At 36.5% G+C, this 14,854-nt stretch overlaps 1 protein-coding gene across 28 annotated transcripts in view; it reads right to left on the reverse strand.

The window, feature by feature from the left end:
- Window positions 1–14,854, reverse strand: part of LOC111502284 (immunoglobulin superfamily member turtle) — a 278,977-nt gene that overhangs the window by 104,750 nt on the left and 159,373 nt on the right. For 14 of the 28 annotated variants that reach the window (XR_012467466.1, XR_012467465.1, XM_074183319.1 and 11 more), the window contains exons 1-2: window positions 14,381–14,740; window positions 8,154–8,331 (exon numbers count right to left, since the gene is read on the reverse strand). Coding sequence is in view for 23 of the 28 variants with exons in the window: in XM_074183319.1 (XP_074039420.1) it covers window positions 8,154–8,283 (130 nt within the window). In the remaining 5 variants the exon portion in view is untranslated. Of the gene's footprint in view, window positions 1–8,153; window positions 8,332–14,372; window positions 14,742–14,854 lie in introns of those variants that run through there. The other 14 variants (XR_012467464.1, XR_012467467.1, XR_012467468.1 and 11 more) reach the window with 6 other exon arrangements.

The raw sequence follows: 14,854 nt of genomic DNA on the forward strand, positions 1-14,854 counted from the left end.
AATGGTATCTTTCTAATACGTGTGAACATTTATGTTTGACGAATGTTTGGTGGAATATATACAAAAGTGAGTGCTGGCAATGCGATAATCTAATGTTGTTAATCAAGAAATCCAGAACTCTTTCATTGTCATTATCAATTAAAGTGGAAAAGAAGGGAATAGCTTTTGTGAGTTTTTTTATAATAGGTATGGTTTCAGAGAACATTACATCCATGACATATTTCAAAGAGTTACTCAACGTATCAATACTGAAGATGGATAATATTATTCAGAAAAATTAAAGGCATGAGCATGCATCAGAAATAGGAAGGAATCTCAAACGGTTGCACGTGCATTTCTACCGTACATCCCTAGGGTTACAGAGATAATCGGAAAAATCTTAGGAAAGCATAAAACAGACAGTGTTCAGGCCCACCAGGAGAATACAACAAAGCCTTAGATCTGCGAAAGACAAAAGAGATCCACTATCAGCTGTGAGGGTATATTGTATACTATACACCTGCGGAAAAGATCATATCGGTACCACCAAAAGATCCGTGGGTACAAGGCTGAATAAACATCGGATAAACTGTAGAATAGCTCAAATAGACAAATCGGCAGTAGCGGAACACGTACTTAGCGAAGGAGATAACACGATACTGTTTGAAGATGGAAACCACAGTCGGGTTGTACGGGAAGCCACAGTAATCCATAAACATACGGAAAACTATAACAGAAAATATGAGGCGGTGGTAACGCTTAAGCGGATTTGGAATCCCATAATCAAAAATGCTAAACTGGCAACAGCGCAATGCAATGTTACGGCTCTTAGAGACGACAGGTCACTCAATAATAAGTCAAGTATTAATACCGTAACCAATAACAACCCGTTAACAGATACGACGGGAATAGATACGTCATTAACAGGTAGTAACCCCGTGAGTTGGGCTACCTATCGGGCGCGTCCCCAGGTAGCGGATAGGGGAACAGCCAGGGGACTGGAGGCTCTGTCCGGGAAGCCAATGTGGCTTTACAGACAGGGTCGCCGGACTCCTGGCCAGTGGCAGAAATGAGTAGGGTGAAGGGAACTGAAACTCCCCAAAAGCTTTTGTAAAACATGCCACCGTGGACCAGCCTACCCAAGCTAAGGTATAAGGAATCGTGTCGACAGCTGCGTGGCCGCAGGGTGATATGCAGTCACGAACGATCCCCTTGGAGAAATGGGCGAAACCTCATTGTTATTAGCCTATCTCTGGTAATACGGGGCTCTGCCAGAGGTGACCAACTCTTTCCTTGCTACTCGTGGGGACACACATGAATGAAACAAACACAAAAACAAAAACAACAGAAACAAAAACCAATCCCGAGGCTGGACAGAAGTGCTCGCCTCAATCTAAGGCGGTGGCTGGGGATGAACATAAATGTACGACAGTAATGTCGCTGCACCTTCCAAAACCTTCGCGGAGGCCACCGTGAGACACCTCAAAACAAGTCTTGACCTACACCTACCAATATAAAGAAGATGTCTCCTAGTGACCTGTCCACCTTCCTGAAAAGGACAGGATGGACGATGACCTAGGAGGACAATTCCTCCAGAGGATGTACAATGGGTCACATGTGGCCTAAGTGCTGTGAGTCTACACTCACCCTCCCTACCCTACAGATACAGGACAGATAGTAACACTTCGACCAATAGGAACACATCAACAGGAGATCCGCACTACCTAAATCAACATAAATACAACCATACAACCTACGGACTAGAAATTACTTGTCATCGGCGAATCATCAAGATGAATAAACCTCTGAAGAAGCCAGCCATTCGTAATGGCGAAACGTTGGGATGCAGTTCCAAAATAGGACGGCCTTCAAACCTGAATGAAGATAGTAACACTGAAAATCTCGGTCGCGAAAGCCAACGTACCAGAAATAATTTGTTAAATAGTTATGTTGGTAGATAAACAGCACTGGATTTATTGATCTTGTAGCGCGTGTAATTATTGTTTTTCTAGACAACAGCGACACCTCAAATGTCCAAAGACAGCTCTACGGAAAGCAACAGCAATAAGACTATAGTTTTCAAACCTGCTTTATGGCTTTTATTTGATTTATCGACTGTCAGTGTTCCTTGAGAAGAATAATTTTTTAAGTAGTGGATATTCTAGTGAATAATTATTTCATAACGATTTTGAGCTGATTCTCAAGTTCATAAACCTGTTTTCAACTTGTGCTAGCACAAGAATAGCGAGGTTTTACAAATAAACGTACGATTCCTGAGTTGGGATCAAACCAAAATTCACAATAACGATGGTTTCGTCATTCGAAGCTTTACCATCTGAATTTGGGGTAATATCAAGTACGATTTAATTTGAGAACAAAACACAAGCACTACAGGAGAATATTTAGGGCGTTCTGAAAGCGGTACCTATGCGAAAGTAGCGATTCACATTGGATTTGAATCGCTGATGATTAAATTCATTTGGAAAAACGTTCTCAGGAAGTTTATTCCACATAAACGCTTCGTAAGCGTTTCAACAACAAAAAAAGAACTGAGGAAGTCTCGAAAAGTTAAATGTATGGTTTCCAAAATTTAATAATCTCCTTCGGCAGCCTATTCGTAAAATCGACGTGAGGGCAATTTAAAGACCATCATTTTTCAATTTACCGTCAAGCGAATCCTGTGCCCTTTCTTGTTCCTTAATCTCGTAGGTCATTAAGGGATTGTTTGGCTTACCGCGGGAATACAATAAAGAAACAGAAAGATGGGAAAGCGAATTGATTCTAATGGTTACATTCTAATGGTTAACATTTGAAAATTGAAGTGATCAAAGAGTTGACTTATCCTATTAAAGCATCGATAAGATCAATGAAACGAAAATTGAAAAGTACGAATTTTGCTAGTATAGGTTTGGACTTCCACTATCTAAAAATGTGTTAACAGGTTTGATATCTATAGAAGAATTCTAAAAATAATCAGACCGAAATATTTGGATAATAACAATAATAATAGAAGATGCAGAAGGCTGTCATTCATGGCTCACTGCGCTTGCTCAGGGCACATGATTCTCGGACCCAATGATCACTTACCCCACGGGGAAGTGGTGGTTGATAGCGCCCTCCCGAATGTATCGGGGCTTCGGGGGATAAGGACTAGCCAGCACATACAACGTCAAAAAAAAAAATAAAAGAGTATGTGTGTATCTTATGTACGTACGTTTTAGCTCTGAAGATTCATCAACTTGTACTTCTGAAGACACGGAAGTTATTCTATCATCCATGGATGCATATATTCCTTTTTTAATGAAACGACCTTATCATAGGTGATATGAGAATAATTTTTCTACCTTAGTTATCAACCTCATTGGCGCGTGTGTGTCAAGAAGAATTGAAATAGAGAAGTCGGAGTTTTCAGTTCTAATTTCAGTGAAAACGATATTGTGTCATGTGGGCATGTTTGCAAATTGATTACCAATTTCACTGAAAACTCGATACTCACATATTTTTCTTCTTATTAGTAGTTACAACACACACATTACAAAAAACAACCACATGGTTCGCAAATCCAGGGAAGTCTTCATTTTCATGCACTATCGCATTCAAATTTTCACTTACACCTATCACATCAATGAACGATTGAGAAGTTTCAGTCACTCGTGTTGGTGCTACCACTATCTAGTTTAGTTTGAAATAATTTAACAGAATATGAACTTTTTCACATTCTGTTAGGTTAGGAAACATAAGATTTATATTGATATCGCCCATAATCAGCATCAAATCTACTTCCATATAGGGTATTTCAACGTGATGAGTTAATTAAAAAAGAGATATTCAAATTGAATGATTTTCAAACCAACCAAGAAGATACAACAAAGCCTCAGATCGGCTGAAGCAGCAGCATACTGTGCAGTTGTGGGAAGGTATACATTGGAACCACCAAAAGATCCATGGAAACAAGGCTGAAGGAGCACGAAAAAAACTGCAGAATAGGCCAAACGAACAAGTCGGCTGTGGCAGAACACATAATGATTATAAATGATAAAAGAATGTAAAATAACAATAACAAGAGAAACAATAATGGTTTTGAATCAAGTGAAAGTAGCAGTTCCGGACATGATAAGTTCTGAGGAACAAGTTCTTCGCACAGGACGACAGACTGTCAATGGAATCTCTGCTTTCACCTGCCTTAGTCAAGATGTACATTTGAAACGCTGGCTATTGAAGATACCCAAAAAAACATAACATTAGCCATGGAACTGTACACTTTTTTGCAACACCTCAAGTGAGTGATACTTTCTATAACACTTACAATGGAGAGGGAAGTACACAATGAATTGCCGTTTTTAGACGTAATTGTGAAGAGGACCAACAAGTGGAAAATATCTCTATACCGAAAATCAACCCATATGAGACAGTATCTGAATTACGAATCCAACCAACATCAATCCAATAAGGAATCGTCGAAACCCTAATTGATTCTGCATTTCGGCGCTATAATACGAAGAGAAGTGTCGACAAGGAACTAGGATATATCAGGAAAGATCTTGAACAGAATGGTTACTCGAAAACGGTGACTAGCAAAAGTCTCGCAAGAAAAATAAGACGTCACAGCTAGTGCTATCCTTTTCTTGCGGCGGAGAAATGTCGAAGAGGGTAAGAAACGAGTTTGAATAACATTAAAATTTGCTTCAGATTCAGGACCACCAGCCACACAATGCGGACAGCTCCTCCTAGAATCGCGAAACCAAGAGGTCGCTGGAACTCCGTATTGGCACCAAAAAAAAAGACATCCAGTGATGAAAAACCAGCAAATCGAAAATAACACAGCATCATTGCACTTGTTATCACTTACATCAAGTAGTCCGAAGCTGAAATCATTCAGAAACACTGGTTCAGGAAAAAGTTTGAAGAAGCTGCTTACTTATTGTACAATAAGCATTTAAGCAGGCTAGTGTGAAGATAGGCAACCTCTCATCATATCCAAGTAACTAAGAAATGTTTTCAAGTACATGAATCACAATAAACTAAAACTCAACACCTCCAAAACCAAATATCAACTGGTTATATCAACTGGTTATCAACTGGTTATAAGCTATCACTCATCAACAAACACAACATAAGATTACAAATTGCAGGTGATGTAATAGAGTTCGTAAGTGAATTCAAATACTTAGGTTGCATGGTGGATAATCGTTTATCCCTTCATGCTCATTTTGATTATATATACAAAAAAAATACTGAAAAAATATATTATTTCTCAAGAATTCCATCTCAGCTTCAAATGTACTCAAAAGTTACATTATATAATTGTATAATCCAACCGCATTTCGATTATTGTGCTTGTCTTTTATACTCATTTGACCAAAATAAGGTATCGGCTTTACAAAGTTACAGAATCGTGGAATGAGGATTATTTTGCAAGTGAATAGATATACCTACTAGTATATCAAACATGTTAAGTATATTGCAGTGACTGTCTGTTTCCCAGGGATTGTACGAGTTAGCAATGATATGCATTTTCAAACTAACACGTAACTTGCTTCCAACTTATTTTGAAAAATTCTTTATATATAAATCTCAAATCCATAACCACTTAACAAGAGCGAGTAGCTCCCAAAAATTCCACTTTTCTCGAACTAATTTGACTAGTACGATGAAGTCTTTATTGCATAAAGGTTTGAATGAGTACAACAAACTCCCACTTTCATTGAAAGATTCAATAAATGTTTTCCAATTGAAAAAAAACTCATGGACTATATAAAATCTCATCCCTGATTGTCTTTTTTCTGTTTTGTAATATATTTGTTATGGATATCCTCATGTTGAAACCATTATTGAATTATTGAAAAATGCGTTTCTTTTTTTCTTCTATCATTCATGATTTTTGTTATTTTGTTATTTATTTATATCATTTTAAAATAATGTATGTATATTAGGATGTCCTGAAGAAATTAATAAATATTATTATTAATTATCATGTCATTTATTTATTAATTTTCATTTCAGCGTTCTTATATTTCTGAATTTTGTACTCAAACTTCATTTCGTTTCTAAACTTTTATAATTGAATTTATATTCAAATATTTGAGCTGCACCACTACTGAGTATTAAATTCATACAGGGTGGTAAACATTTTCAAAAACAAAACAATTGCCAGTTATTATCTGATGACGGTTGTAAATGTTCATATTCAAATATCTGGCATTCTCCACCTGACAATACTCAAGACGATACTGAAAATCTCGTGGAGCATTTCATATTATTTCAGATGTAATTTCCTGAATTTCATCAGTTGTTCTGGCTTTCATTTCTTTAATACGGTTACTCTGTTGGATTGCTGGGAGAAATTACCAGCCGTTCCATTGTTTCGCGTCTACCATGTTTCATCGAAGTAATTAAGCACTTGTATAAAATGATGCGGTATTGTGCCATTTTACTGAACCACTCAGAGCTCTCCGGCCAATGATGGATATTGCATAAAATGTAGAAATTGCGGCGACATCACTTTTGTGGTCTATGAAACCGAATATACTCATACGTAGTGTTGCTCAATATACCTTACAAAACTGCTATAAGGCATTTAGAGGCTTTCGATAGTTTGGAAATCGAAACATGATAAAAGTCCCATTCCATACAGACGCTGTCATTTTCTTACGTAATGAAAGGCAGAACCGGAATCTCTATCGTAGAATGAATCTGTTCCAAAATAACAGAGCTGCAACACTCTTCCAGATTCGCGGTTCCAGGAAATGAAGTAGACTGATTCGTAATTATAAAACTTGTCTCCATTCATATCTAGCAGTCCTCTACTTCAGATTTCTTTTTATCAAAAATCGCAAATACATCATTCGACTCCTCATTTGCTACCAATTCAAATCTACAAGATTAGGTATGGAGAGCAAGATTGCGTTTTTCACTGTCGTGTTGTCTATAGAAATAGTTGATGAACTGAAAGAAATTCTGTTCCATGCAGATTTTTGTTAGTTATATTTAGTCTTCGATCACTCAAATATTCGATAGTTTATGTTATAGACAGTTGGAAACAACGAGAATATATCAAATGATACTCGCACCAATTATAAGGTTCAGATTGTTTCAAACTATCTGGTTAGTCATGCAGCAAGTGAAGGAACTTATGACGGAAACAATTAGTCGTACCAACTTGCCAGGCTTGTGAATTTTTGGTAGACCGCACATTTTAGTAACTGTAGACTTCTATTCAAAGCCTGCGCTGATCTGATCTGTCTCATATCTCAACCTCATTGCCCTTGTCTGCTTTCAGATACAAAACATTTTTTATACTCTTTCTTTCTTTTTATACATTTTGTTTCTTCTGTAGATTTTCAAATCATAGAAGTCATTGACATATAAATCAAGAATTGAGGTACAATAATAAACTAAAACAAGGAATGATAATAGGAACCCGTTCAATGACTCTCATTACCAAAGGTGATGATATATGTATAACAAAAGGCTAAACTCAGTTCACAGCATCTAAAGGAACAATTCATTCAGGTTAATGGGCTGATACCTATCTCAAAACAACTACATATGACTATATATGTGAAAACTTTTCTTTCCTTCTACGAAGAATTGGGCAAATTTCGAATATGCGGTTGGTTACCTCCTTCACAGGCAGATGATACACCTGTCATTTGTGTTCCGCTTCAGCTTAGTTCGAGGAATGATATTCTGAAGTAATTCAATTTTCAATTATCGGAAATCATCGACCTCATGCTAAGCATAGTCACTATCTTGCACAGACGAGTGACCAAACAGCCCGATATAATCCAACACCCATCGTGGTATTAGCCAGGAAGTAGTTGTTTTCTGGTTTTTGTCAGTCCATTAACCTACAGCGTAGGTAGTTGAGACTGGCTTGAACGAATTGTTCCTTTAGATGATTTGATTTATAGACAGTCTTCAAATATGCCCACTGACATGTGATTAGTTCAAAGATTTAGTTTTAATCATCTCGTGATGATGCTGAACTGGTTAACAAAACTCGCGTCGGGAGATAATGCTCTATTTCTGGTGTGGAAAAAGTGTATTCATTAGATTCATTTCAAGCCAGAGGTTTCAAATCTATCTATCAAGTAATATTTTGCGAGGATTAATTCCAAACATACAAACTATTCATGTTACGAAAATATGAAAGAAAATTCATCAGTATTTACCTGTTTGTAAAAACACAAATGTCAATAAGGCAATGGGAATAGTGTATATGGCAAAAGACTGTTGAGGCACCGGTACCGTAGCGTTAGTCAATGGACGAGACTTGCCCCCTGGGTTTGTACGCATGCCCATCCCGGCGGTCCCATACTCCTAGCTAACTCGACCTCATTGCCGGTTTTTCTGAAACAAAAAACATCTATCAGTAGGTTGCCTTTCACTGAAATGAAATAATATTTAGATTCATAAGTCCAGTAGATGACTTATTACAGTACTAATATAGTTGTTTCACAGACTGAGCGACGTAGCAGTTTATTCTATGCATCTACACAAGTAAAATCCCAAACAACCGATTTACCATTTTTCCATGGAACAAGTGTCACACCATCCGGCCGTTTTCCTTCGTCTCGATGTGTGCCTATGGGTTCTAAAATGGCAGGACTTTTTGCTGAAGGTAAACCCCTTTTGATTAGATCATTAACTGCACAATGAAGAGATAAACAAACAACGCTAAAACGGCAGCTCAACCCATGAGTACCTGATTCATCCACAATTGCACCACATTTACAAAAGTGTTGAACACACAGTGGTATACCAAGTCGAAATCCGATGGCAAGTCTGAAAGAGTCGTCATCCAATAGAGTCCCAAGTGATGCTACAGGAACAGCATTTAACCAAGCACCAGATTCTTTCACAGTTACTGCGAGAAGACGAGCGTTATTTTCTGAAGCGTCAGAAGCTGTCTTTAGTAAAATACTAGTTGCTTGATCTAGTAATAGTTTATTTCATGCCCTCTGGTTTTTCATGTCTTCAATTTTCATTGTTTGGCTAGTTCTGGATTCCTAAAGAGATTTGCCCCGATCAAAAACACAATCAGATATTGGCTTTGGGTATTGTAAGATGATTTCTATCAGATTGGAAACACTGCAAAATGATGAATGAAATGACGACACAGCGAGTGAAGTGGCTGAACGAATTCCTAATCCTCCTCTAGAAACAGGAAGTGACGCCTGTAACCAAGTTTCGTCTTCGATACGGCTATTAGTGATGAGTTCCAGTATCCTTCTTAATTCGTCATCGATGTTTTGTAATCCCTGTTCATCATGCCAAGTAGGGCTGCACCTCAAAATATACGATAAATTTGGAATGACTAATGAATTGTTCAATAAATGGAATGCGACATGTGTTGGTAAAATAGATAAACGTCCTGACATGACATGAATTGATTGTAATTTTTCTTCCAAACAAAATTTTAAGGCATCATCAGATAATGGGGCACCAAGAAGAAACCAATTGGGTTTTTCAATCACACGTATACCAAGAGTTATTAGGATAAATTGATCGATGATGTTAGGGTCCTGTTTATCCAGAAACATAATGAGTTAACATTTTTTATAATAGTAGGTATTTGTTGTGAAAAATAATTTTGAATATTTTTGTTCCTTCCAATACAAAAAATGTTATCCTAATCATCAGTCTTTGTCCCTCATGTCAAGTGTCTTGGTAACCACAATGTTTCATTTTGGTCTGAAGTTACTGTTTTATATATCCCCTTGTCTCTATGATAGATATAGGTTATTTTTGGGCTCGTGTTCGGTGTGTTAATTCCGTGAAAACCGTGCCTCATATGATTTATGTGCCTTAATGAGGTTTCACGGAAATAAAAAGTGTTCAGCACCATATAACACGATGAGAGCAACTTTTTTCCATTAGGTTTCGCCTAGTCACCTGTCAACGCTAAATCCTAATTACGGACTCAAAGAAATGACAAGAAGGTGGTGCAAATACGACCGAGAACACTCCTTTTAACGAAAACTAACTCTAAATCACTTTTGCTAGACGTTTTATTTGCGTTACGTGGTTCAACACTTTGTCAGTTTGCCTAGAACATAAATTACAGGCGGAGCTTCAATTATAAGTCGCAATTATGAGGTTGGTATGGTTGCGGTGAGAAGAAGGGTTTAATGAGATGACAAATATGTGAATGTAAAGTGAGCATTAAATTGAAAAACGAAGGTGACATAGTGGACTCAAATATATCACTGGTAACTGTTGAAGATAGTGAACTCTATATCAGCATGTGAATTCAAATACATGATACTCAAAAGTAAATTTCAGTAGTTTATAGAATATGTATCGAAGATGATAATTAGATTTGACGGTTCACAAGACATTACGAGAATGTAGAATGTAGTGATGTCTTGTTGGCCTAGACCGGCTTCGTAAGCCGGTGTGTTACTTTAGTAACGAAGAATACCTTATTCGAACTGTCAGTATGAAGTCCCACGTCAAGTAATCATACCATAGTTACATAAGTGAATTTGTAGATATGCCTGATACCTTTCACCATCAATGCCTTTCATAGTGTTGCCTCTTGTCTTGACGAAAATACCCAAAAAAAATTTTCCTTCCCGTTTCGACAAGAATATCATTTCTCTCGACGAGAAAATGCTTTGTGTTGACTTGTTTCGACTTCTATCGATTTCTCTTGTAGTAATCAGCAAGCACAGACTTCTCTAGTCTTGTCTCGTCTTAACAAGAATAACCATGGTGAAATGTCTCTCTCATTTCGACTTATATCGACTTCCCTTGCAGCAATCGGTAAGCGTAGCCTTCTCTAGTCTTGTATCGAATACCCAAGAGAAATCTTCTCTTTCATTTTGACTTCTATCGACTTCTTTTGGAGTACTCGGTGAGCGTAGACTTCTTTAGTCTTGTTTCTTCTTGTCTTGACAAGAATACCCAAGAGAAAATTTCTCTCTTTTCGACTTCTATCGATTTCTCTAGTAGTAATCAGTAAGCGTAGACTTCTCTAGTCTTGTCTCGTCTTAACAAGAATACCCAAGGTAAAACGTCTCTCTCATTTCGACTTATATCGACTTCCTTTGCAGCGATCGGCAAGAATACCCAAGAGAAATCCTCTCTTTCATTTTCACTTTTATCGACTTCTCTTGAAGGACTCGGTGAGCGTAGCCTTCTTTAGTCTTGTTTCGTCTTGTCTTGACAAGAATACCCAAGGGAAAATTTCTCTCATTTCGACTTCTATCGACTTCTCTTGTAGTAATCGACAAGCGTAGCCTTGTCTAGTCTTGTTTCGTCTTGACAAGAATACCCAAGGTATAATGTCTCTCTGATTTCGACTTATATCGACTTCCTTTGCAGCAATCGGTAAGCGTAGCCTTTTCTAGTCTTGTATCGTCTTATCTTGGCAAGAATACCCAAGAGAAATTTTCATTTTTATTTTAACTTATATCGACTTCTCTTGAAGGACTCGGTGAGCGTAGCCTTCTTTAGACTTGTTTCGTCTTGTCTTGACAAGAATACTCAAGAGAAAATTTCTCTCATTTCGACTTCTATCGACTTCTCTTGTAGTAATCGACAAGCTGTTAACACTGGTTAACAGAAGATAAATTCAATTACATTAATCTAACAGGATACTCACTTTTATCCCGCTACTGTAGGAAAACGGCCACTCATGGAGGCGTTTGTATATTTGCCAAATCTAAGTTTGATACAAAAGTTATAGAGTATAAAGAAACCATTGAAAAAATATTTGAGGTTAATATTACTTGTCTTAAAATTAATGAAACTAATGTAAAACTATTTATAATTGTTTTATATAGATCACCGGGAAGTGATGAAATAGTGTTCATAGAAAAATTGCAACAATTGCTTTACAGAATCTATGTAAATGATGCTTTCTATTTTTTCTGTGGAGACATAAATGTAAATATGTTATCTGACAGTAATATTTCCAAGCCGGTAAACAACTTATTTAAAGAATTTAATATGGTTAATGTAATCAAAGAACCAACAAGAATACAGAGCACATCACAAACACTAATAGATGTTATGTTCACAGATGCAAATACAGAGAAAGTATGGGTGAAAGATTCTTATATGTCTGATCATACATTTCAGGTATGTAGCATCCTAGTTGGTAATGTTAAGCAAAATACAACAGACAGTCCAATATCCAAACGAATCATCAATGATAATAACATTCAATCATTCATTAACGCGCTATGGAAAGAAACATGGGTGGATATTAAAACAGCCTCAGGTCTCGATAATAAGTTTCAGGAATTCTATGACATACTCATGTTTCACTTCAATAGAGCATTTCCCCATAAAAAAATGAAAACAAAAACTGAAAAAGTCTTGGTACACACCTTATGTGAAATGTCTCGGCTGGCAAAATCCACTGATAATGTTATAATCAAAAAAAGATATAAGAGTCTAAAAATTATATATAATCAATTAAAAAATAAAACGAAATACACATACAATAATATCAGATTAGCCACTAGCACAAACATTGTGAAGGAAAGTTGGAAGATAGTTGGCGAAATGAAACATGGAAAGAAGACAGGGAAAATAAATGTTCCTGATACCATCATCTACAATGGACAGGAGATATCAGGTATATCAAACATTGTAAATGCAATCAACAAGTCTTTCACTAATTTTCCAGATAACAAACCAAATTATACTAACATCAAACTTCCACCTCGTAAATACAAAACTTTCTTTTTTCTCCCAGTCACTGGAATTGATGAAATTTGTGGAAAAGTGCTGAGTGCATCTGCTCATGCTCTCAGTGAACCACTGACTTATCTCGTCAATGAATCTTTCTTATGTGGACAATACCCCAGCATACTGAAGTTGTCGAAATCAATACCAATCTATAAAAATAAAGGAACAACAAATGACACAAAGAACTATAGAAACATCTGTCTGCAAAGTCAACTAGCCAAAGTATTTGATATATGCTACTATTCCAGACTAGTAGAGTTTCTTGAGTCAAATGATCTGATACAGAACTTCCAACACGGGTTCAGGAGGAAAAAATCTACAACTACTGTTATAGCTCAACTCACTTCTTTTATCTATGACACATGGAATGAAAAAGAAACTCCTATTGGACTCTATTTTGATTTAAGTAGGGCGTTCGACATGGTAGATCATAAACTACTCCTTGATAAACTGGAGTATCTGGGAATTAGAGGAATAGGCAACGACTGGCTGCGCTCCTATCTTGACGGAAGAAGGCAAGCTGTAGTACTGAATAATAATGTATCTGATAAACAATTTGTCGCACAGGGGGTACCACAGGGTTCAGTACTTGGCCCACTGTTGTTCATAGTGTTTATGAATGACCTGACTCACTCAGTCAGACAAGCAGATTTAGAAATTGTATATGCAGACGACACAAACTTCTGCTTGAGGAACTCAACAGCTCAAGAGTGTTCTGCCAGAGCTGATGTAAGTGCACAGGCATTTTATAATTACTGTCACAATAACGGATTATCTGTTAATGCAGAAAAAACTCACTTTATGATATTCTTACCCAAGAATGGCAGCTTTGATAATACTCTAACAATAACAATGAACCACCAAACAATTTAAAAAGCTGAATCGATAAAATTCCTAGGAGTCACAGTGGACCATAAGATGACCTGGAAAGAACATATTAATAATGTAGTAGCCAAACTAAGCAGTATCTGCTTCTTAATGAGGCAATTACGTAACACAGTCAGTTTTGATGTCTTGAAAATGGTATATTTTGCACATGCAGAAAGCATACTGTCATATGGCCTCATTTTTTGGGGGTCATCTAGTAATCTGAATGATGCATTTATTATACAGAAAAAAATAATGAGATGCATGATGGGAACGTCACCTACTGCATCCTGTAAAGAATTGTTCAGGAAAACAAGAATCTTAACCCTACCCAGTCTTTACATATTCAAACTAATTATAGATTTCACACAACAAACACACTATACCCAAGAATCGAGACATCCACGACTATTATACAAGAAATATGAACAAAATCTATCAACCGCTTTCTAGATTGACTATTGGACAGAAATCTCATAAATACCAACAAATAAAATGCTACAAGAAAAACTTGGAGTTATGCTCGGAACCAAACAAGACGGGTAAATTTAAGACTGAGCTACATTCATTTCTCTGTAACGGCGTATTCTATTCTCTGAATACCTGGCGGCATGATTATTGTAACCTATATATTATATGTATGTATAAGTGTATATATATATCGTAGAGTTTTCTTCTTTTATAATGTTTTATATTTATATTTGGGATTCGTTTGAATTTTTAGCCTTAGTTTTAAGATTTTGACTAGTCTGATAAGTATATATATGTTCACCAGCAGGCTGAATTGTGTATATGTTTTAATGATGAATAAAGCTACTTACTTACTTACTTACATTCGAGGAAAGCAAATTATTTACGAAATTCGTCCGGTATTTCAATATATTCTCGTATACTCAGAGCCTGAAAACAAGCCACAATATTTTAGCGTTTTCTTTGTGTCCGCAAGTGATGTTAAGATAGACGTTTGCTAAATTTTACTGCGAAAAAACGTGAATATTTCGAATTTCAATTCGAAATAATTATCCCATTAGTAGCTCCAATAGGTTATGTGATACGATTTGGTAAGGTAGTATTTTCTGGACACAAAAAAATGTTCAAGTAGTTTCGTGATGATTTTAAACTATGAAAATTGGTATTATTCTGAAACTCTTCAAACACACTTTCTCATAGCAACGACTGTAGATCAATGATAACATGTAATACACAAAAATAATCAACGATTTATCATTGAACATGTGCCCTATAACCTGTTGGTGAATAGCAAGAATAACAAACCCATTAACGAGCAAAAATGAAAACAATA

This window comes from Leptinotarsa decemlineata, unplaced genomic scaffold, assembly GCF_025532065.1.
Source record: "Leptinotarsa decemlineata unplaced genomic scaffold, Ldec_3_MD MMD2_tig00026336_RagTag_RagTag, whole genome shotgun sequence".
Classification (NCBI taxonomy): Eukaryota; Metazoa; Arthropoda; class Insecta; order Coleoptera; family Chrysomelidae; genus Leptinotarsa; species Leptinotarsa decemlineata.